The sequence below is a fragment of the Lynx canadensis genome, chromosome C2 (assembly GCF_007474595.2).
Source record: "Lynx canadensis isolate LIC74 chromosome C2, mLynCan4.pri.v2, whole genome shotgun sequence".
Lineage (NCBI taxonomy): Eukaryota > Metazoa > Chordata > Mammalia > Carnivora > Felidae > Lynx > Lynx canadensis.
The window spans coordinates 35,927,256-35,949,069 of NC_044311.2; the positions used below are offsets into that span (position 1 = coordinate 35,927,256).

At 46.9% G+C, this 21,814-nt stretch overlaps 1 protein-coding gene across 1 annotated transcript in view; it reads left to right on the plus strand.

Annotated features, from left to right (window-relative positions):
• Positions 1-21,814, plus strand: part of CLSTN2 (calsyntenin 2) — a 611,966-nt gene that overhangs the window by 454,885 nt on the left and 135,267 nt on the right. The window contains exons 3-5 of the mRNA XM_030330025.1: positions 11,142-11,337; positions 12,074-12,282; positions 18,891-19,040. Of these exons, the coding sequence (XP_030185885.1) occupies positions 11,142-11,337; positions 12,074-12,282; positions 18,891-19,040 (555 nt within the window). The remainder of the gene's footprint in view (positions 1-11,141; positions 11,338-12,073; positions 12,283-18,890; positions 19,041-21,814) is intronic.

The following is a 21,814-nucleotide window of genomic DNA, read 5'->3' on the forward strand; positions in this document are numbered from 1 at the left end:
GCAGCTTGGAGGTTCCTCAAAAAATTAAAATCAGAATTACCCCATGATCCAGTAATTCTACTACTGGATATTTACCCAAAGAAAAGAAAAATACTAATTGATAAAAATATATGCACCCCTATGTTTATGGCAGCATTATTTATAATAGCCAAGATACAAAAGCAACCTAAGTGTCCATGAATAGATGAATGGATAAAGAAAATGTGATATCTGTATCTAGATAGATAGATAGATAGATAGATAATAGAATATATATTGGAATATTACTCAGCCAAAAAGAAGAATGAAATCTTGCCATTTGCAACAACATGGGTGGATCTGGAGGGTATAATGCTAAGTGAAATAAGTCAGTCAGAAAAAGACAAATACCATATGATTTCATACATATGTGGAATTTAAGAAACAAAAAGCGAAAAAAAGAAAGAGACCAAAAAAAAAAAAAAACAAAGCCAGACTCATAAATACAGAAAACAAACTGGTGGTTACCAGAGGGGAAGTGGGTGGGAGAATGTGTGCAATAGATAAAGGGTATCAAATGTACACATTATGGTGAGACCAGAGCAATGTATAGATTTGTTGAATCATTATAGTGTATGCCTGAAACTAATATAACACTGTATGTTAACTATACTTCGATTAAGTAAAAGAAAAGAGGGGCGCCTGGGTGGCTCAGTCGGTTAAGCACCCAACTTCACTCAGGTCATGATCTCACAGTCATGGGTTCCAGCCTCACGTTGGGCTCTGTGCCGACAGCTCAAAGCCTGGAGCCTGCTTCGGATTCTGTGTCTCCCTCTCTCTCTGGGCCTCCCCCACTCGTGCTATCTCTCTGTCTCTCAAAAATAAATATACATTAAAAAATTTAAAAAGGAAAAGAAAAGAATTATTTGGTCCTATGGATAGCTCCTCTTTCTGAAGGTGTAAGCCCTGGCCCTAATTCTGGGGACCTCAGTGTCTCCTAAGATTCCCTCCCTGCAGGAGGTAGATGCTTACAAAAACTTTGTTGATGGAGATAATTGTAGAGTGCTAAAGGGCCATGACATTTGCATAGGACATTTTTCACTCTCCAGGCACTTCAACATCCATTACTTCCCCTAAAGGACAAGTAGGGGTTAGTTGAAGTAGATTCCAGATAATGATCATGGAGTGGATCTGACTGAACTGCACCTAACAGCTGTGGGCAAACAAGAGCCCTTCATTTTTAAGTAAGATTCTCTACCCTTATTTGACAGTCCCCTGTTCCTGTTTGGTGGTGAGAAAGGTGTGTGTTCCCATGTGGTAATTGCATTCAGGTCAGTAATTTTTGAGACACAGAGTTTTAACACATTCTTGCCAAACATTAAAAATTCAGCCATTATGGGGTGCCTGGGTGGCTCAGGCAGGTGAGCGTCCAACTTTGGCTCAGGTGGTGGTCTCACGGTTCATGGGTTCAAGCCCCACATTGGGCTCCGTGCTGAGAGCTCAGAGCTTGGAGACTGCTTCGGATTCCCTCTCTCTCTGCCCCTCCCTTCCTGGCACTCTATCTCTTTCTCAAAAATAAATAAACATTATTTTTTTTTTAATTCAGTCATTATGAACTCAGTCACTATCCTAGTCAGTGTGGTTTCCTGGCTCCCTCCCTCATCCTGCCATGTGGCAACACCTGACCAGAACTGTGGACGGCTTGGGATCAACCAGCGAGGTCAGCAGGAGGGCAAGGGTGTGGCTCCCACCGGCAAGGGCACAGCGAACGACAGGACTAGGAAAGAGCCATCTCATAGGCCAGGCAATGACCTGTACTAGCCTTCTGCTAGGAATGAAGGCACAGAAATGCCATTATCAAGAGGCAGACATGACGGGGTCCACAGGCAGGGTCCTGTCCCACCGGCCCTGTTAAGGCTGATATTCTTTCCCCTTGGCAGCCATAACACTCTTCTGTGGTGGCTCCGTGGTGGCTCACAACTGTGTCTGGAAGCATGTAAGGGTGAGATTGACTGGCCATCGTGCTTTGTGTTCTCCCCACACTCAGAACAGACACCTGTTGCAGCCTTTGAGTACTTCATTGTGCTTAATTCTTTAGTCATCTGCCTCCTTCTCCCGTCTGTGAACACAGAGCTAGTCTCTGATTCATCCGGATCTCTAGCTCCTGGCCAGGTAGGTCAGCACTTCAAGAGATGCAGGTTGGTTTCACCGTAGGCCGGAGTAAGAGCCTGGTCCATTATAAATGCTCAATAAATGTGAGCTGCAGTGAATTTTATAAATTATTATTCACTCAGCTGCTTTTAACTGTATCATGTATGCCTAGGGAAGGTTGCTGAGTGAATGACGAATACAGCACATTTTTGTACCTGGAGTCCTTCAACTCCAGACCACTGGGCACCAGGCGGAGCAAATGACCGTCTGACATTTCTTTAAGTCCTACTTGACCTCATTGTGACGAGCTGAGCCAGGGGGACTTCTTCAAGTCTCTCAGCATATAGATCGGTTGTTATAGCATTTGTTTGTTCAAGAGATGTTGCCAAATAAGGAAAAATGCGTTGTCTTCATCGGTTTTTCAGCAATGCAATAACTAGTGTTAAATCTTGCAAAAGGAAAGGGAATTTTGATCTTGGAATGTAGGAAGATGGCTTTTTAAATAAAAGAGTATGTTTTCTTTTGCTCAATACTAAGTAGACAGAAAGCTATAAATGGTGACGCCTCCCCTCCCCCTGACTTTGGTGTCTCAGAGAAATAAGGTACGCTGCCAATATGCATTTAGCTACTTGCAGGTTGGAAGCAGGATTTATTATTATCGCAATAAGAAAAAGCAGGTAGACCTTTATACTTCGCACGGTACTTTCACATTTAGTGTGTCGTTGCAGCCTCTTGGCACTTTCAGGATTAGGCATGGTTCATCCTCAGTTATATGAAGAGGGATTTAGGAACCAGCCAAGGTCACACAGCTGAGAAGAACAGAGCCGGGGACCCCAAACAAGGTCATCTTCCCGCCACCCAGGAACACGAAGGACCAGCAGAAGTGACGATCCATTGAACCTTCCCCTTTAACTTTCTACTTGGGGATATTTTAAGTTTTCATCTGGAGCAAGAGGGCTTAAAATCAACCCTTTCTTTTTTAAAGTATAGATTTATCTCTGAATTCAGCCCTGATCGGATATTCTGGGCGTGATGGCCTCTTGATGTGATTGGCATTTGTCCTTTCCCATTTTATTATACTTAAAGTCACTGCAGAAGGCTCCAGCTAGAGGCGTAGGGTCCACTTTCACAAAAGCACACCCTCCCAGCCCTCTGGCAGCGTGGTCAGGGTTCACTGTCTGCCGAGCGTGCCTGCTGGAGGCCACAGCCTGCTGCAGAAAGCAGATGGCATCATCCCCATCTGGAGGCACCTCACCACTCTGGTGGAGAAGCCTTTACAAGGTCTATCATTTTCCGCAGGTCTGGGGCCATGAAACTGAGCTGGCGTTAGCTCCAACAGAAGACTGGCTACATGCTTGGGGTACAGTGTTTCTCAAGGGAGGCACCATAGCCATTTTGGGTAACATGGTTCTCGGAGCTGACTATTTAGCACCTTTGACTCTTGCACAATAAAGGCCATTAACTACCTCCAGCCACTGAGACAAGCAAAATCAGACAGACAAAGCCAACCTACCCCACAAACTCTCCCCGTGAAGCAGTACCGGGCCTGGATGAGACTTTGGGGACACAGGATATAGTCGTTGACCAGGGATGTTCAGGAAAGCAGGTGTGTGTAAGCTGTGGCTGACAGGTGCCAGGTATTTCAAGGAGCAGACTGTTCTTGAATGATTCAAAATATTTCTGCTGATGAAATGATCTCCACATTCAGCCCCTTCAGCTCTCAAACATGAACAGGGAATTTGCCAGAAGTGTGTGATTTTTCTTCAGTATAATGGCAGTGATAAGGGTTAACACGTATGTAGTACTTAACTTCATATCAGGCACTATGAAGTGTTTTGTATGTATTAACTCATTTAATCCACCCAACAACCAAAATTGCTGAGGTGACTATTACCAATATCGTCTCATTTTACAGATGAAGAAACAGGCACAGAGAGGTCGGTGACTTGCTCAGGGTCACACAGGTGGTTAACCAGACAGGTAGGGTTCGAGTCCAGCGTCTTTGGCTCCAAGAGCCATCAAGTTCTGCCTAGTTGCGCCCACTGCAAAACCTTCGATTGCAAGATACAAAGCGCATTGTGTTGCTCTGAGATTCTGAGTTCACTGAGAGGTGGCAGGTTGTGTTTTTAAGCATCAGGAATGGGATATGGAATCATGATCTGGGTGGAAAGCGTAGTTGGTAAGTTATAAGAACAGTAATTCTCAAGCTTTCTGGTCTCGGGACCCCTTTACACTCTTAAACAATATTAAGGACCCCCAACAGCTTTTGTCTTTGTGGGTTTGTGTCTATTAATATTTACTGTATAAGAAATTAAAACTGAGAAACTTCAAGTCCTTATCTATTAATTCACTTAAAAATAACAATAATAAATTCATTACATGTTAACATAAATAACATAGTTTGACTATATTTTCCAAAACAAAATAGGTTAGTGAGAAGAGTGGTATTGTTGTTTACATTTTTTGCAATCTCTTCAATGTGTAGCCTACTGGAAGACAGTGAGATCCTCGTATCTGCACTTGCCTTCAGTCTGCTGAGATACATTTGTTTAGGTGAAGTATGCAAGCAGAAAAAAATATAGCCTCGCCCAGGTATGTAGTTGGAAAAGGGAGGAAATTTTAAAAATCTTTTTGGATAATTGTAGATATTCTTCTCGGATACAACACCAGAACTTCATAAGTAATAGTTTCTTAAAGGTTCATTATAATAAGGAATCTGAAATCGCATCAAGGAACTTACCATATACTGACCACTACATTAAAATGCACTCGCTCTTTTTAAATTTTTTTTTAACGTTTATTTATTTTTGAGACAGAGAGAGACAGAGCATGAACGGGGGAGGGGCAGGGAGAGAGGGAGACACAGAATCGGAAGCAGGCTCCAGGCTCTGAGCCATCAGCCCAGAGCCCGACGCGGGGCTCGAACTCACAGACCGCTAGGTCGTGACCTGAGCTGAAGTCGGACGCTCAACCGGCTGAGCCACCCAGGCGCCCCTGTACTTAACTCTTTGAATGGCTCTTTTACCCATAACACGACTGTGCAATACTACACACTGATCGTTTGGAAGACAGTGATTCACTGGCTAGTAGATCTTTCAAAACCCGATGTATTTCATTCTACAATATCACACAGTCACCCTCATTAATACCACTAACCATCTCATCAGAAAAGTATTAATATATTGGTAAATGGTTAAAACTTAATGTGGCAGACACAAGTTTTCCAAATTAAAAGCTCTCATTTTGTCACTGGCGACAAATCCTACCGGTTCTTTTCTTTGGAGTGACAGGCTTACTTTTAAAAAACAATGTCCGCCACACCCTCCAATTTGAATAAACCTAGTTTGTCTAACAATCATTCTTCCAAGTCAAAAAGGCATTCCATGAAAAAAGGTCCTAGTTCAGCTCCCACTCAACTCACACAAATGCTTTTCTTAGAGCATACTTTGCTGTGCAGGGTCCTTTACGTATACTTTCCATTTTGTTCCACAGAATATTAAAAAGATGTGTACTCAAGAACTGAGATTTAACTAAATCAATAATATTTACTGCATTATTCAAGTCATTGTGTTTTTTTCCAAAAAAGTTTATTATTTTGAGAGAGAGAGAGAGAATCCTACGCAGGCTCCTCTGTGGTGTCAGTGCAGATCCCAATACTGGGTTCCATCTCACGAAGTCAGATCATGACCTGAGCCAAAATCAAGAGTCAGATGCTTAACCCAATGAACCCCTCGGGTGCCCCTCAAGTCATTCTTAGGTGAAATTGGCTTTTTTTTTTTTTTTTTTTTTTAATTTTTTTACTCCAACTCTATGTGGTAAAGAATTCAGCCAGGTCTACTTAAGGCACAGCACGTTTGTTCACTGTTGCTTTTGTACCATCAGTACAAGTTATCACCACAGTGAAAAAGTCAAATAATGCATTAGTGTCAGTAGAGAGCTAATTTTGACTTTGTGGACCCGGCGGAAGGGGTATCGGGGATCCCAGGGGTCCACAGATCGCACTTGGAGACCCGGTATTCTAGAATGTCACACTGGCCCAGTGATAGGCAACAAGAAAGAACAAAGAAGGTGCTGGAGTTAGAATCAGAGGGTCTAAATCCGTCCTTGATCTGGTCCTTACTATCACAGTGGCTTTGGGTGAACTAGTTGATCTCTCTGAGACTCAGTTTCCTCAGCTGAAAAATGGAATCAACACAACCTGCTGTTCAAGGGTATTCAAGGTTAGGATCAAAATATATTCTAAAAATCTGTTTCATTCCCCCATTCATGAGTCAATTTCATTCATTTGCCCCAGACTCTTACGGGAGGACTTGAGCAGCAGCTCCGGCAGTGTCTGCCGAGGTGCTGCGAGGGTGCACTATGGGAGGAGAAGGCACCTGTGAGGCAGACAGGGGTGCGGAGGGGCGAGAGCCTCATGCCCCTCCCCCCAGCCCTGCAGGGGCCCATCTTCCGGCCTGGCCTTTCAAGGGGGCCTTTGGGGAAGTCGAGTTCAGCGTCCTGGGGCCACAGTTAGGGCAGGTCACAGCCAGAGGCCTGGCAGCCTAGTGCTGCCGGCCTCACTTCCCCACAGCGCCCACTGCTGGCTGGCGTGCGTGTCCATCACTGCGCTACTCTCCTACCCATGAAAGCACATTAGAAAGCCACTTTTTAGAAGTGACATGTTTACATGGACACCACCACTTATCGTCACCATTACAGACCCTTTATGCACATTGCCCCCCTCTCCGACTGCAGTTCTTTATTAGTAATAACACATTCCAGTGGTAGACCTCACAAAAGATGGAGGCAGCCCAGTGAGTCACATACCAGCACCCGAGACCGCAATTTTAAATATCCTTCCGCCTTCACGCTCCATCCCGGGACCTTCCTTCTACAGATCCTCTCTCAATTTGTGGTCTCTTAATTTGCTACTCGACGCCGTTGTAAGTAAAGACAGATCAGAATGCTAAATTATGGGCATGAATTTTACCATTCATCTATATACTATGCAATGCCAGTTTCAAATGCAAATATAAGAGCAGTTAACTGCTGTGCAGAGTCTCCGAAAATTACAGAATTCACATTTCATAGCTCACGTATGCCTATGTATTCAGTTCTTTACCAGAGCATTGTAAATGTCACACAAACACAAACGGCGCACAACTGTGTTTATTTTGCTTCTTGATGTGCACACATTTTATCCACGCTCTCTACCCTCGGTTTACTGGTAGGAAGGGCAGCCCCAAACGAAAGGAACTGCAGGGTGTCCTAGCTTTCCTCCTCTCTGCCGTCTTCAGCCTAAGTGTTTGACTACTACAGGGAAGTACCATGAGTAAGAAAAGACAAGACAGAGTTCTTTGGTTGGTCATGCTTCTTAAAACATCCCTGCCTTCCTTCCGCATTCAAAGCAATTTTGGTTCGAACAGGAAAGGTACCTCTCGGGATTGTCCGCTGCCTGCTTTCTCAGTCCTGGACACCATGCGCTTACCTTCGCACTGCGTCCGCTGAACTCCCACGCAGTGTAAGGGCACTGAGTTTCTGTGCTCACTGGGTATCCTGAGCGCTGGAAGTAAATGGGGCAGACAGAACAATGGATCGTTGTCTCCTCTGCTCCCGGACTTGCTGCATTGTCCCATCAGACTTCAGGTACAAAACGCAAGTTCAAAGATAAAATGATTAAGAATTCAAGATGGCAACAACAGAGGTTTAAACCAAGCTCGGGGTCCTCTTAAGCATGGAGTGCCATGTGGCTCTCAGGTCACATGCCCGTGAAGCTGGCCCTACCCCAGTGCCTGTGGTCCTGCCACCCTGGCCCCTGCAGGCCTGGTGGCCTCAAGATGTCCCTTCCCGCTGAAGGGCCCCCAGGGCATCTGCCCCTCTGCCTGAAACTCATTTTCCTCCCTCCTGGCCTGGGCATGTCCCTCCTTCTCCTCCTGGGATCTCAGCTCAGCTGTCGCATCCTTAGGTAGTGCTCCCCGCCCAGCAGACAGGTCAGAACTGTCTTAGTACCGCGGAGCTGTCCTTCAATCATGCATCATGATCACTGTTCTTTATTTAGGGATGTCATCATCGGATTGCTTATTGTCCCCCCCGCTGAACTGCCAGCAGCATATATGCTAGGACTGGGTTTGGTTTTACTCATCCATGTTTCACCAGTGCTGGGCACGTAGTCCCTTATCAATACCTACAAGGTGAATGAATGGATAAAAAACTGAATGCGTGTTTTTGCAACAGGAGCACAAGTATCAGATGAAGAGGTGGGATGAGGGCCGCATGAATTCTAGCTTTTGTTCAAAAGAGGCTAAATCCTGTCTCATACTGAGCTGGTGAGACTATGTGAGCAACACATAGCCTTGTTACCTTGCTGTCTCCTCTGGGTAATGAGTGCTCAAGGATTGGCCGTCCTTGTGTTATAAGGGATCCAAGTGCTTTCCTTTGTGTCTCTGGTGCCACAGGCAAGTTCCTGGTGCTTGCTTGGCTCTCCGAAAGTTCTGGTCCATTGAACTGAACTGAGCTGGACTTGGATGAAATGTGTGGCCCCGAAGCTTCCTATGTCTCTCCCTCCCCTGTGTCTCCTTTTCCTGTGTCCTCTCCTTCCCTCTTGTTAAGGATTTCTGAGTCTTGAGAACCATTTTAGTTGTGATCAAATGTTTCCAACAGAAAATGACCCTCATTTATTTTCAGTTTAACTCGACTCTTCAAAGAAAAATGGTCTGATTGGTCCTATAATCATGCAGTGGTTGGGCACTCCAGAGACTGCCCCAGAGCCAGGTTGGGCACATTTGCTGGTAATATTCCCACGTTGGCCTTCATCTTGGGAATCACAAGGCAGCACTTCAGAAGTTCATGCATTCAACAACAGCCAACTCAAAGCAGAAATTAAACACGAGAACCAGATGAAACCTACCCTTCTGCCCTGAGGGCTGCAGGTTTAACCCTGTCCAAGAGGCAGTACAGTGTCACCCCCGACCCTGAACAACAGTGACAGAGTGTGAATCGGCCCTCTTGGTGGGGCCCAGTCTGCAATCTGTCTGTCTTCTCCATGATTCCACACCTACATCTGAGAAATGGCCAGGAGGGGGTGTAGTGAAAATGGAGTGCTCATAATGAAATTGAGGATCGATGAAATAATAAAAAATAAAAGCCTACAGGTAAGATTGGTATTGATTGACCATCTCAGAAAACATTGTTAGTAAGAGATCAGGGCATGCTTCCTATATGTAAAATGGGGGATTTCTCTCCAGAGTGAGACCTGAATGGGAATATAGAATGCTACTGGAAGCAATCCCCAGTGCAGTGCCCTTGAAATTACGGGGCTGCTTATGGATGGTGCGGTGGAGGAGAAAGGGCCCGGCTCAGGGGTCAGCCAGCCATACCTGGGGTTTACACTGTCTTCAGCTCTGTGACCTGGAGCAAGTAATAACCTCTCTGATTCTGATTCTCTTCCTCCTCCTCCTCCTCCTCCTCCTCTTCCTCTTTCTCCTCCTCCTCTAACTCCTCCTCCTCCTTCTTAATTTGACAAATCGGCATAAAGCACCTGCCTCCAGGTTTGCTATGAAGATTGAATAAGGTCACCCAGGTGGAGATCCAGAGCTCGGCACTAGGTACAGAGCAGGCGTGCGGTCATGTTACCCCTTCTCCCCACAGCATCAGGAGACTGTTCCTCTCTGGAACAGCTGGCCAGGGCCTGGACTAGAGGCAAGAAAACACCTGATTGCCTCCAGAATGAGGACCCCCTTAAATTGTGCACACTAGGCACCTCACCCCGGTGCCAACAGTGTTGGGACGCATCAGAGTAGATGCCCTCCTCCAACACCATCTCCCGAGCCATTTTCTAGGTGACACAACTGAGACCCACAGTCATCATAATTCAACTACAGCAGTGAGTCAAAGTGGAAAACCTAGAACGTGACTCAAAGCCTCCAAGTCTGTGGGAGGTTCCAAGTCTGTGTTTTACCCCCAGCAGCCTAGAGATGAATTCTTTGCTGCCCGTGTCGTGTGATGTTTACCACCCCCCGTCCCTTGCACCATGAGTGGTCTTTCTGGACGTCTACACACCGTCTCCCTGACAAGTCAGGAAGAGAACGTGTCTCAAGTTTTCAGTATTTCACAAGGCACTTACTACATGGCTTACTTGCAGTCGGGGTTCAAGAAATAAATATCCATCAATTGAGAAAAAGAAGATGTTTTCATGGCCTCATAATTTTAATGCAGAGAAATAGTTATAATACACATTAACCCAGCTGAGGGGGAGAAATGCATTAATTTCACAACATGTTCAGCTCTTTAAGAAGTTAGCTTTTCAGGCTCCACGGGGCTTCTGGAACTCAGACTCACGCCTGCTGTTTTGAGAGAAAATTGCACCTGATTGGTGCCCCTCTCCCGCCAGGGAAGTGGTGGGTGGAGAGACTTAATGGAGGCTGGAGGGGTGGGAAGCTGGCTGCAGCACCATGGGGCGTTTAAGCCAGGAGGAAAGGACAGAGCAGAGCGGTTCACATTTAGTGAGCAGACAAATACCTCACCAGGGAACCTGGTTTAAAAAAAAAACAAACACAACAACCTGTAATCTGATTCAGGAGTCCAGGTCAGGCCTGGGAGTCTGTATTTTCAACGAATTCCCCAGCAATGCTCACGCTGGTGGTTCAAGGGACAAACAATTATGCAAGCTTTGGCCTTTTTCTCCTTCCTCTACAGCCATTTATCTTTAGGCTGTGGGCAAAATCCTTGTTCTCACACCAGGCGAGGGCAAGCGGGAAAGCAGCAAACTAGGGCAGTCACCAGCCCCCCCCCACCCCCGCAACCGTGACTCCCCTCCTTTCTGCCGGATACACTTGATGGGTGACAGTTCCATGTGTGAAACGCTTCAATTTTACCATCCATGAAATGAGCATGTTGATCTGGGTCTCTGGAGGCCTCTTTTTCCAGTGTGACAATTCTTTGTGTGGAGGAAATGGCCTGGAGGTTTTGGGTTTGCAAATCTGGCCCAAGAGAAGCTGTGTCTTCCGTCTGGCAATTCTCAGGATCCCCATTCACTGTCTTCCATCCTTCTGCAGGGGAAATTTGCGCGTTCAAGATCCACGGCCAGGAGCTGCCCTTTGAGGCCGTGGTGCTCAACAAGACGTCGGGAGAGGGCCGGCTGCGCGCCAAGAGTCCCATCGACTGTGAGCTGCAGAAAGAGTACACGTTCATCATCCAGGCCTACGATTGTGGCGCAGGGCCCCGGGAGACGGCCTGGAAGAAGTCGCACAAGTGAGTGGCCGGAGAGGGATCCCTGCACCCCTACCCCCCACCCCACTTCCCTCCCACCCTTCGGTACCACACCCTGCTCTTCAGGTCTGTGTACCCAGTGGTCATACCATGGTTCTTCCGCTAGCTCCCCGGGCCCCTGCAGGCATCAGCACAGGCGGAGTCCTCCACCTGCAATACTCTGCCCCTGTGCCTCCCTTGAAAATATTCCCCTTCCGCCATCAGGACTGTGTTCAAGTGTCACTTCTTCCGGGAAGCCTTCCCTGAGCCAGCCCATCCCTGCGGAGCTGGTTGGGACCTTGTTCTGGGTTTCTGCCATGCCACACGCATATCTCTGTCCTGGCACTTTTTAGTTTGTAACTCTCTCCCATTTGGAGTTTGATTCTGAACCTAACTCAGAGAGTGGTTACATTCTTACTGAAAGGAAGAGTGAATGAACAGAGGAGGAGGAGCAGATAAAGGAAAGGGGAAGCAGTCTAGAAGGAATCGTTGCTTAAAGCTGGGTAACTGGGAAGGCCAGAGAAGGGGCGGATTCATCTCCAAAGCAGGGCATTGACAGGTAGAAGCGTCTCCAGTGGGAGGGCGGACAGAACACTGAGACAGCAACCATCCTGACTGGCTGTGGTTTCTCTGCTCCTTCGGCCCTGGGACCGACCAGAGTCAGTGCCCACGGGAGGTGTGGGAGGACAGTGTCATTCTCCCTTTACTGCCATCTCTTCCTTCCGGTGTGTGGTCCCAGGGCCGTGGTCCATATCCAGGTGAAGGACGTCAATGAGTTTGCTCCCACCTTCAAAGAGCCAGCCTACAAGGCAGTGGTGACAGAGGGCAAGATCTATGACAGCATCCTACAGGTGGAGGCCGTGGACGAGGACTGCTCCCCTCAGTACAGCCAGATTTGCAACTATGAGATCGTCACAACTGACGTGCCTTTTGCCATTGACAGAAATGGTGAGTGTCCTGAGAGGGCCCCCCGGGGGGAAGGGCAGGGAAACAAGTCCACCACCCCCTCTCTGAAGGCCAAGTGAGGGCTCTGAACGTCCATGGCAGGTGATGACTCCCTTGCCATCCATGACCTAGGCTCTGTAACCCAGAACTCAGCCCTGCACTAGAGTGGATGTCCTTAGATTATTAGCACAGCCAGGTCGAAGACACCCCCCAGATACCTCAGAAACCTGCTCAGTGAGTACAGCCCCTAGAACTCATAATGCCACACATCTGGATACTTAAGACAGGATGGCTTTCTGGTAGAATTTTCCATGCCATCAACTCAGCCATACCTGAGTCCCTTTCCCGCACCGTAAGTTGTGGCACTACCCCCGACCCCAGCCGTCTGCTTCCTGCTCCCAGGAAAAAAGAAAAAAATGCTAAAAGAGAAGATGGAGATTTTTGGAAACACCTTCTGAGCTTAGAATCATTTAAGAATCTTTTATATTCTTGCCAATGTCCTTTGAGAATTTCTACTATAGTGACAACAATGAAAGAATGAAACCTCCCACCACACCCCAATCCCAAACTGAACTTACCGAACTGAAAACAGTCCTATAAAGCCCTTTGTGCATTTCCCCATCACCATTCACAGAACACTTGTAGTGCAAACACCTCAGCCAGAGGCCCAGTCAACTCCGCCCACATTAAATGCAATTTTCAATAACTCCATGTTAATCAGATGATAATTATTTGCCAAGTGTATTATTTGATAGCATGAGTGTGTGCTTATAGGTATATTATCCCCACTCTGTTTCGAATAGGATCATAGAGCACTGCACAAAGATGCAAAAGTTACAAAACCTGAAGTTCCTCTACCCTGTGAATTATTTACTGAGTGCCAGGCATAGTGCTGGGAACTGGGAACGGAGTGGAGTGGAGCTCAAAACTGACGGGGGCCTGCCATCCAGTGGAGCTTACCATCCAGTGGAAAGAAAGTCGAAATGAAAACTAGAAAGTCAGGTGGCACCAAGGGTGAGGTTGCTGCATAAAGCATGCCGTGAGCCAGAATTAGGCAGTGGATTAACTGTGAGCCTCCCGGTAGCCGACACCTAGAGGGAAGTACCATCAGTGACCTGCTTGCCAGTATTCAGTGCTTCCCGTGCTCCTTGACATTGAGATGGGGTGGGGGGGGGGGGAACGTGTCCTGGGACCTGGTCTTCTGCATCCTGAGAACTGCAGCAGGTTCCACAGCGGATGGGAGCCAATAAGACACCCTCATCCCTGATCTCCAGTGGTTTGTGATCTGCCTTGGAAGATGAAATAAAGCATTCTTATAACAGACAAAGATAAGGCAGTTTCCTTATAAAATGATAAACCACGTGGGAATGTTAGAAACCAGCACATTGCGAGATGCTCACTGTGTGGAACACAAGATCAGTGCCTCAGTGCACAAGAAAGTAAAAGAGAAAATATTGGACTTGAGTTAAAGATTGGTTCAGGACTAAGAAGTGGGTAATTTCAATTAGTAGGGTCTGTCAGAACTATTTCCTGATGGCTTTTCCTACAAGCCCTGTGAGGCGGCTGGCTTGTCCCTACCACACAGATGTATGTCTCACACACATCAAATACACACACATGCACACACCACCCTATAAAATATACAACAATTGATTTGTATTTTTCTGTTCCCCTATGATCAGCTGTGTGGTCTCTGTCCACAGAAGCTTTGGAACTTGGGGGGCGATGAGTCCTTGGTGAAGAGCGTGACCAGACAAGCGGAGATATCTGTGATGAGTGGTCAGGCTCCACTTGACTTCCTGCCTTAGTTCTGGAAAGCCACAGCCCAATGAGAGTTGAGATGCAAATCCTTTCATCTGAGGGTAAACTGCCCCAGTCATGAAGATAATTACTCACCTTGATGAGCCATTTCGCTAACATATGCCAATTTATTTCCCTAGCTGTCTCATTAAAAGTGAGTAATGGTCTTTTGCCAAGCCTCTGCCTCCAATGTTGGTTTACAACAGAAGATGAAGAGGAGAGTGGGCACTCCCAGGGAGTGTGGGCCCCTGACAGCGAGGTTTACAAAAGCGGTTCTCCAAGTAATGAAGGCAGGACCCAGGGACAGACACAGAAGCGGCAGCTCCCCATTCTAATGAGTTTCCCAATTGGCCCTTATCCATCATTTCTCCCAGCGACCTTCCCTTCTCCTTGAAGAAGTTCTTTGTGTGCACATCAGAGAAAGTACTGCTGAGTTCGGGGTCCACTCATTGAAACCGCATGACGGCAGGTAGATGGGTCCTGGCTCCTCCAGCTTGCCAAGCTCTTTGCTTGTTGGTGAAGGAAGGGGAACGGGCAGCAGCGAAGATCGAAGACATTCCATGGATTCAGCCTGGGCTGTCTTAACCCAAAACTCAGCCTCTTTCTACTAGAGGTCTTTGGCCTCCCCACCTTGAATTCCTTCCCCACGAAATCACGGCGGGAACCGTCCCTGCCCTCTTGTGGGGTTGTGAGGCCTCAGGGAGGCTGTGCCCTGGGGGTGATGTTCACAGGGTACCCGGCACCTAGGGAATGCTCCATTCATGGTGCCATGATTATTAGATGTTTACCTGGGTGGTTGGGACATAAAGCTTATTCACTACCCACCCCCCCACACACACCCCATAGATTTCCAGGCTGAAATTATAAGCAGGTAACTGAGTCACCACTCCCTCTTAGGAAGTTCCGGATCCACTTCCGATGGCTTCTTATTTCCCATCTCCTGGCACTTGGCTGGTCTCTTTGAGATCAGTAGGGACCAAATCCTTATTTCCGTTGAAGAGATGGAAAAACTGAGTCCTAAAGTATTAGGACCTTGCCTAACAGCACCTGTGACCCCGGTGGCAGAGTTGGGACTGGAGCCCAGATCACCTGAGCATGGGCCTCTCTGCCTTTCCACCAGTCATGTGATTACACTCCTCAGTGATATTTGACAGGAATGCTTGGCTATGGTATTTAAGTTCAAAACTACAAAGTTACATCTTAGTCCTACATCCATTACGTGTGTGTGTGTGTGTGTGTGTGTGTGTGTGTGTGTGTGTATGTATGGGAGAGAGACAGAGAGAGAGAGAGAGAAATCTTTGATAAGTTACTTAACCCTTGCCTCAGATCCTCCCCGGTAAAATGGGAATTAAATCCCGTGCTCAATGCCATGCCCATGTGAGAGGCTGGGTGCATTGCCAAGAGGGGCTCGCCAGCGTGTCTGCACAAACCACGCTCTCAGCCACACTTGGGAATGGCCAGAAGGAGAAGCAGGGGTCTCCACAACACGACACCACTTGGCAGACTTTTCTCCTTTTCCAGCAGTTCTGTGTTCGGTCCCCAGGCAGCCTCTCCTGGGCAACAGGGCTGCCCTGGTGAGTCAGGAGACTCCGCCTCCTCTGGGCCAAGTGTGCCCTACAGTTGGCTTATTTGAAAGTAAATGCAAACATTTCTTTTCCATCTGAATAGAAAAGTCACGCTTGCCCCTTGTGCAGGAAATTCGGAAAGCATAGAAAAGTACAAGAAGGAAGTAAATCACCTGTAATCCCACTAAAGATAGCCATTATTGATGTTCTACCAGTACTTTTTCTGTGGGGTTTTTTCTAACAAAAGTAAGGTTACACTCGCCTTGTTTTTCTTTACCCTGCTGTGTTCACTTAACATTCGATAGTATGGATTTTTTCCACCCTTAAAAATGCTTCATAATTACCACGTTCAGCGGTAAAAACATTCTATCTGGTGCACAGACTCTTTTACCTAGCTCTTGCCTTACTATCAGACATCCAGTTTATTATTTTTCACTGTGGGAAATAATGCTTAGATGAACATATTTGCACCTGTATGTGTAATTTTTATCATTTTCCCGGAATCAATTTCTTAGATGTGGAATTGCATGCCCTAAAGGTATGAACAATTGCAAAGTGACTGGCCTGTATAACTTTCCAAAAGGGTCATTCCGATTTTTTAAATGTTTATTTGCTTATTTTGGGGAAAGAGACAGAGAGAGGATGAGCAAGGGAGGGGCAGAGAGAGAGGGAGGCATAGAATCCAAAGCAGGCTGCAGGCTCTCAGCTGTCCACACAGAGCCTGATGCAGGGCTGGAACCCAAGAACCTTGAGATCATGACCTGAGCCAACGTGAGATGCTTAACCGACTGAGCCACCCAGGCGCCCCAGGGGCTATTGTGATTTAAATTCCACTGAAAGGAGGCTGCAGGCCAGTGTGCTTGGCTCCTGGCACCTCCACCAGCCTCAGTTTGAAAAAAAAAAAGAACACCTTCACTAATATGCATAGTACATACTAACTGTTCTTTGAGAATTAGCTTCCCCGGGTTCATTTAGAGCAGGGAAATGGGCCCAGCAACCCCTAGTCACCTGGGCTAGCTAGGAACTCCGGTCTCCTTCTTAGGCACTGCTGGGAGAAATCATTCAAATGTGGAAAGAAGAATACAATTGTAACAGAAGCAAAATGGGTGACTTTTTGAGCCTCCAAAAATTTTTAAGTATGTGTCTTATCCACATAGGACCCTCCCCAACACAATTGGTCACCACATTATACACTCATTTTTGACCTAAGGCTTCAAATTCCGGGCTCTGAAACCTGTTCTCCCATGTGTGAGGCCGGCGGTAGCGGAGAAAGTACATTTGTTTCTCAGACAGTTTCATTAGGACTCGCTAGGATGTGCGGTTGCCGCAGACTGGGCCAGGGATTGCCGCCTGTGTGTTTATTTGTCTACCACAGTCAATAGCGTTTGGTCTGCTTAATGTCACACGGCTTGTAAACCCTGAGCCTTCCTCTTCCGAGAGGCGTATCTTTTGAGAGCCATTTAACCATAAGGAAAAGGAAAGTTAAAACTTTTTTGTTCAAAATTCAATTTGATGCTGCTGCAACATCGTTCTTGCGGTTATTTTGCAATGCTTCCACCTGCAAGAAATCCTCCCCCGTGAGCACTATAACCACAAGCCAGTTTGCTAACAGAGCCCACAGGGAACATCACCAACCCAACACCTAGCCGCCCCAGTCCTGGGGGGCCCTGAGCTGAGACCGAAGCCAAAAGGTGTGGGGGGGCGGGTAGTGAGAGGGATTCTGAACACCAGGCACGAGGCCAAAAATATATCAAACCCATTTTTATTCAGAGATTTTTGAACGGCTTTGTTAAACTAAATTTTACTTCAAATCAGTGGCTGCGGGTACATTTTTAGAAACGGTCTGGAGCTGACGGTGGAATAAAAGATCCTCATTCTTGGTCCAGTGTCTCAGACGCTGGACTCTCACAGGAGAAGCCCTGCTCAGGGCCTGGTACTGAGGACCGTTTCACTGGTATTAGGTGATGAGTGCGCCAGCTCTTCGGATCTTTAAAACATTATGTGACTTTTGTAATTCCCCAGAGGCTGATTCATGTAGTCCCTGTTGCCTCCACTCACATGAGCCATAGACATCAGTTGAAATGGAAGAAAGCTCATTAGGAATTTTTCCCTTAGTTTTAATGAAATTTAAAAATATACCTGAGTCAGCCATTAGCACGTTGGTTTGTTTTTAAGTTTCCATTTTCTTTCTTTTTTTTTTAAATTTATTTTTGAGACAGAGCATGAGCAGGGGAGGGGCAGAGAGAGAGAGACACAGAATCTGAAGCAGGGTCCAGGCTCTGAGCTCTCAGCACAGAGCCCGACGTGGGGCTCGAACTCACGGACTGTGAGATCATGACCTGAGCTGAAGTCGGATGCTTAACCGACTGAGCCACCCAGGCGCCCCTAAGTTTCCATTTTCTTAATTTCACTTCTGCTAAAGGATAATGATAACACTGGAGTTCTAATTTGCTGTCAGCTCCACTATCAGAAAAAAAAACAAGAATGAAATTCTTCTTTACAAAGGAAGACTTCACTCTCTCGGAATCCAAAATTGAGAAGTGTTCAATGCACACTGGGCTTTTATTCATCCCTTAAAAGCAAAACTGTATTTCAGCAAAAATAATCAATTAGAATTTTGCTCATTAATTATCAAATATTTATTTCTGAATTATAATACCAAACCCACAGGAGCACAAACACACACATGGCCCAGAAAAATGGTGTGGTCTCTTTCGGAGAAGAGAAATGTCTTTGCCACCAGGGCAAGGAATCTGTTATTCTGTGTAGCTTTCAGAAGAGAGGTCACACGTTTTCTTATTGATTTTACTTCCTATTTGGTAGCAAAATAATGTGAGAAGAGGCAGTGAACATTTCTGGCGATGAGCCCAGATGTTAAAAAATATGTGCCAGGACATTTCTGAATCCCATCTTTTTCCCAGAGATCTCATGGCAGATGAGCCTTGGTGCCCTACATCATCAGGGACACAACCACACGGGCACATTCTAGGAGGGACTTTTCTGACAACCCATGACTAACGAATCCACCAGTTGGGTTCCAGATATGTGCTTGGAATCTCCTAGTAGTCCTTTCCCACAGCTGAGGTGGCTCCAGCCAGTGGTTCCTGGCAATCTGCCACCAAGGCACAAGCAAGGAAAGGGGTCATTCCATGCCAGTGAAGGTTAGCGGAGTAGAGAAGGGATTTTAAAGAACGGCAGTGTGGTTAACTTGATCCCAAACCATTTTGAATATCCCTGCATCCTCAGGCAACATCAGAAATACCGAGAAGCTGAGCTATGACAAGCAACGCCAGTACGAGATCCTGGTGACTGCCTACGACTGTGGACAGAAGCCCGCCGCTCAGGACACGCTGGTGCAGGTGGACGTGAAGCCAGTTTGCAAGCCTGGCTGGCAAGGTGGGCCATCTCTTGTTGATGCTGTTGAGCGGGGGCAGCTTGGCCTGGTGTAGAGAAGGTGCTAGACCTATCCTGAAAGCCAACACAACCTATAACTAGAGGAATTTCTTACATGCGGTCACTCTGCTGCAAGAAATAAAGTAGCTTGTTTATTCTTACAACTCCTGGGTGATCTATTATCCTCATTTTATAGTTGAGAATGTCCAAGGCAACTTGTCTCCTATCGTGTGCCCTGTTTGTCCAGCTCACCCTTTCTAAAATCTCATGACACTTTTGAATCGATAGTAATTATACCACCGTGTTCAGGAGAAAGTGCCAGCAAGCCTATTTGCTTTATCTAAGGGAGTGAGTTGAGCCAGTGTGTGTCAAGTTTGAATCATCACTCAGTACCTGGGGAAGGTTGTCATGTTCTTTGGGCTAGCACAGAAGGTAGGTACACGAGCAGAGGTTGGAGTCCCAGAATCTAGCCTCTAGATTAAGGAGTTTCTCAAGTGTTGGCTCCGGGAATGGAGAAACAATGGCCTTAGATGGAGGTGGGGTTTTGCCCCGGTTTAGCTGTTTGGGTATGCAAAGACAGAGCAAAGGTTCAGGTTACCCTTAGATGACAGAGGTTTATCACTGACCTCAGGCGAAGTGAGGACCGCAAGGCCATGTGCATAGATGGATCTCGCCGAGAATTAGATGGCTTATAGAATAACAATGCCTCTAGTGGTGGCACCAATATTCCAGTGGCCGGGCAGGGATGCTGGACGTATCTCTGGGCCACCATTTTGGTTGGTCACTGGCTTCTGTTTCTGCTTCCTGTGCTGTTGCTGCTACAGGTACCACTCACTCATAACTTTGGGTACTTCTTGGAGTCCTGCTTTGTGGCTTTTGTCTACTGTTTTGTCCACGTGTCTTTAAGCTTCAGAGCCCCTGTTATATTCTACCTGTTTCTCTCCCTCTTTCTCTTCCTCTCCGTGTATTTCATTCTTAAATTCCACTTGAGAGGATGTCATTAGCTATGGTAATCATCCGTATTTCTATCGGACAGACTGATGCCACGATATCATAGAGGTCACTGGTCAGACTTTGAACGGGCGCCTATTAGTCAAGCATTCATTCTCATGGTACACAGCAAGGACCCCTGAGGACCCATCTGGGGTCACTCTCCTCAGAAGGCAGCTCTCAAAAGGCTCCTCCCCTGTGCAACTTTATCTCCTTTACTCTTTCAACTAGAAAAAATGGGAGGCGGTAATTAAACCCACCTCTGGAGAGAGCCAGAGTCGTTTGCCTTTGAGCAAAGTGGAGAAGATGAAATGCCAATAGAGGAGTCACGGGTAAGACAGATGCGACAGAAAGAACAAAGTAGATCCACCTATTTTGGATCAAGCAAAAGACAGAGAAAAAGGAACAAGCCAGAGTGGGAAACTATGTGTCACCAACCTCAGGGAGCCTGGGCTCTGGTTGGTGTAATTCACTAAACCCTAAGGGACCTGAGGGCAGGATTCTGTCTCTCTTGTTCACCACTGAATTTCTCAGACTTAGCACATATGTGACCCCAATGATAGGTGCTCAAGAAACAGCCATCGAATGAATGAATGAATGAATGAATGAATGAAAAGCTATTTGAGTAAAGAAGAACTCAGCTTGTTTTATTTTAACTTATAAGGACTAACCCAGTGAAAGTCTAGCTTTTGAAAAGAAAGCCTGGAAAAAATATAAAAGCTTTCTAAGCAGGGAACATACTCATAATGGGATTTTCAGTGGGGAGAGTAAAACACAAAGCAGTATCTGGAAAAAGATCCCAATGTTTTGTGTCTTTGACAAATGAGACACCTACAGATTTGGGATTACATTTTTGTACCTATATTTAAATGCCATTTCCTAAAAGCGTTTGTACTTGCTTCAGTGTTAAACGTATGCACAGAAAATCATGTTAATAATGTTGGGCTCCGTGTGTGCAGAATGTGTGGGACGCCTATCCTGCTAGTGCCCAATGCTATTTGTAGCCAGACTGTGAGCTCCTGGAGGCAGAGGTCACGCCCATTCGCTGTGTCTCCGGTGCTCAGCGCAGGGCCGGGCACAAGGCAGGTGGTTGGCCAGTGCTGCATGGATGAATGGATGGTACACGGAAATGTACCTTTCTGTGGAATAAAGGAAACAGGGACACAGCGACTCCCTGCATCCCTTCACTGTGTCCAGCAAAGCCATTTAAGTTGAGTCAGACTCAACTACCTTACGGTGGCTTCTCTGCCCACGTTAGCCAGCCTTTGGTGGCAGAAGCTGACACTGGATTCTGCACCGTGTCCCTCCTCCCTCCAGCTTAGCTCCGGTAGAAGCCACTAGGTCTCTCTCCCCAGCCGTCATCCCAGTAGGTTCTCAGATCATAGCAGGTCACCCAGCTTCTCCGACGTGTGTTAGCAGTGCTCAGACTTCTTTCCGGCTACTCCCATCCCAGCCCCCAGACCTGGAGAGCAATCTTCTCCCCTTCCGGAAGGCTGGTCCACTTTATTCCTCCACTTGGGCAGCCCTCACCTCCAGCTGACCCACCTTGGGGATCCTCTCTTCTACGCCAGGTCAGGGCTGTTGCCTTGTAGCTGGATAGCCCTTTCTCCAGTGAAGAGTATACCTACCACCACTGGCCCCTAGTGGTGGGACCAGTCTACTCCCCTCTCCCAGCTTTGCAGAGCAAACTGGAGTAAGCCAATGTTTACAGGTTTTCTCTTTTTAACCATGGGGTAAGCAGGCTGCCCCTCACTTGAGGGGCTGTCAGGTCCCTGGGGGAAAGGGCT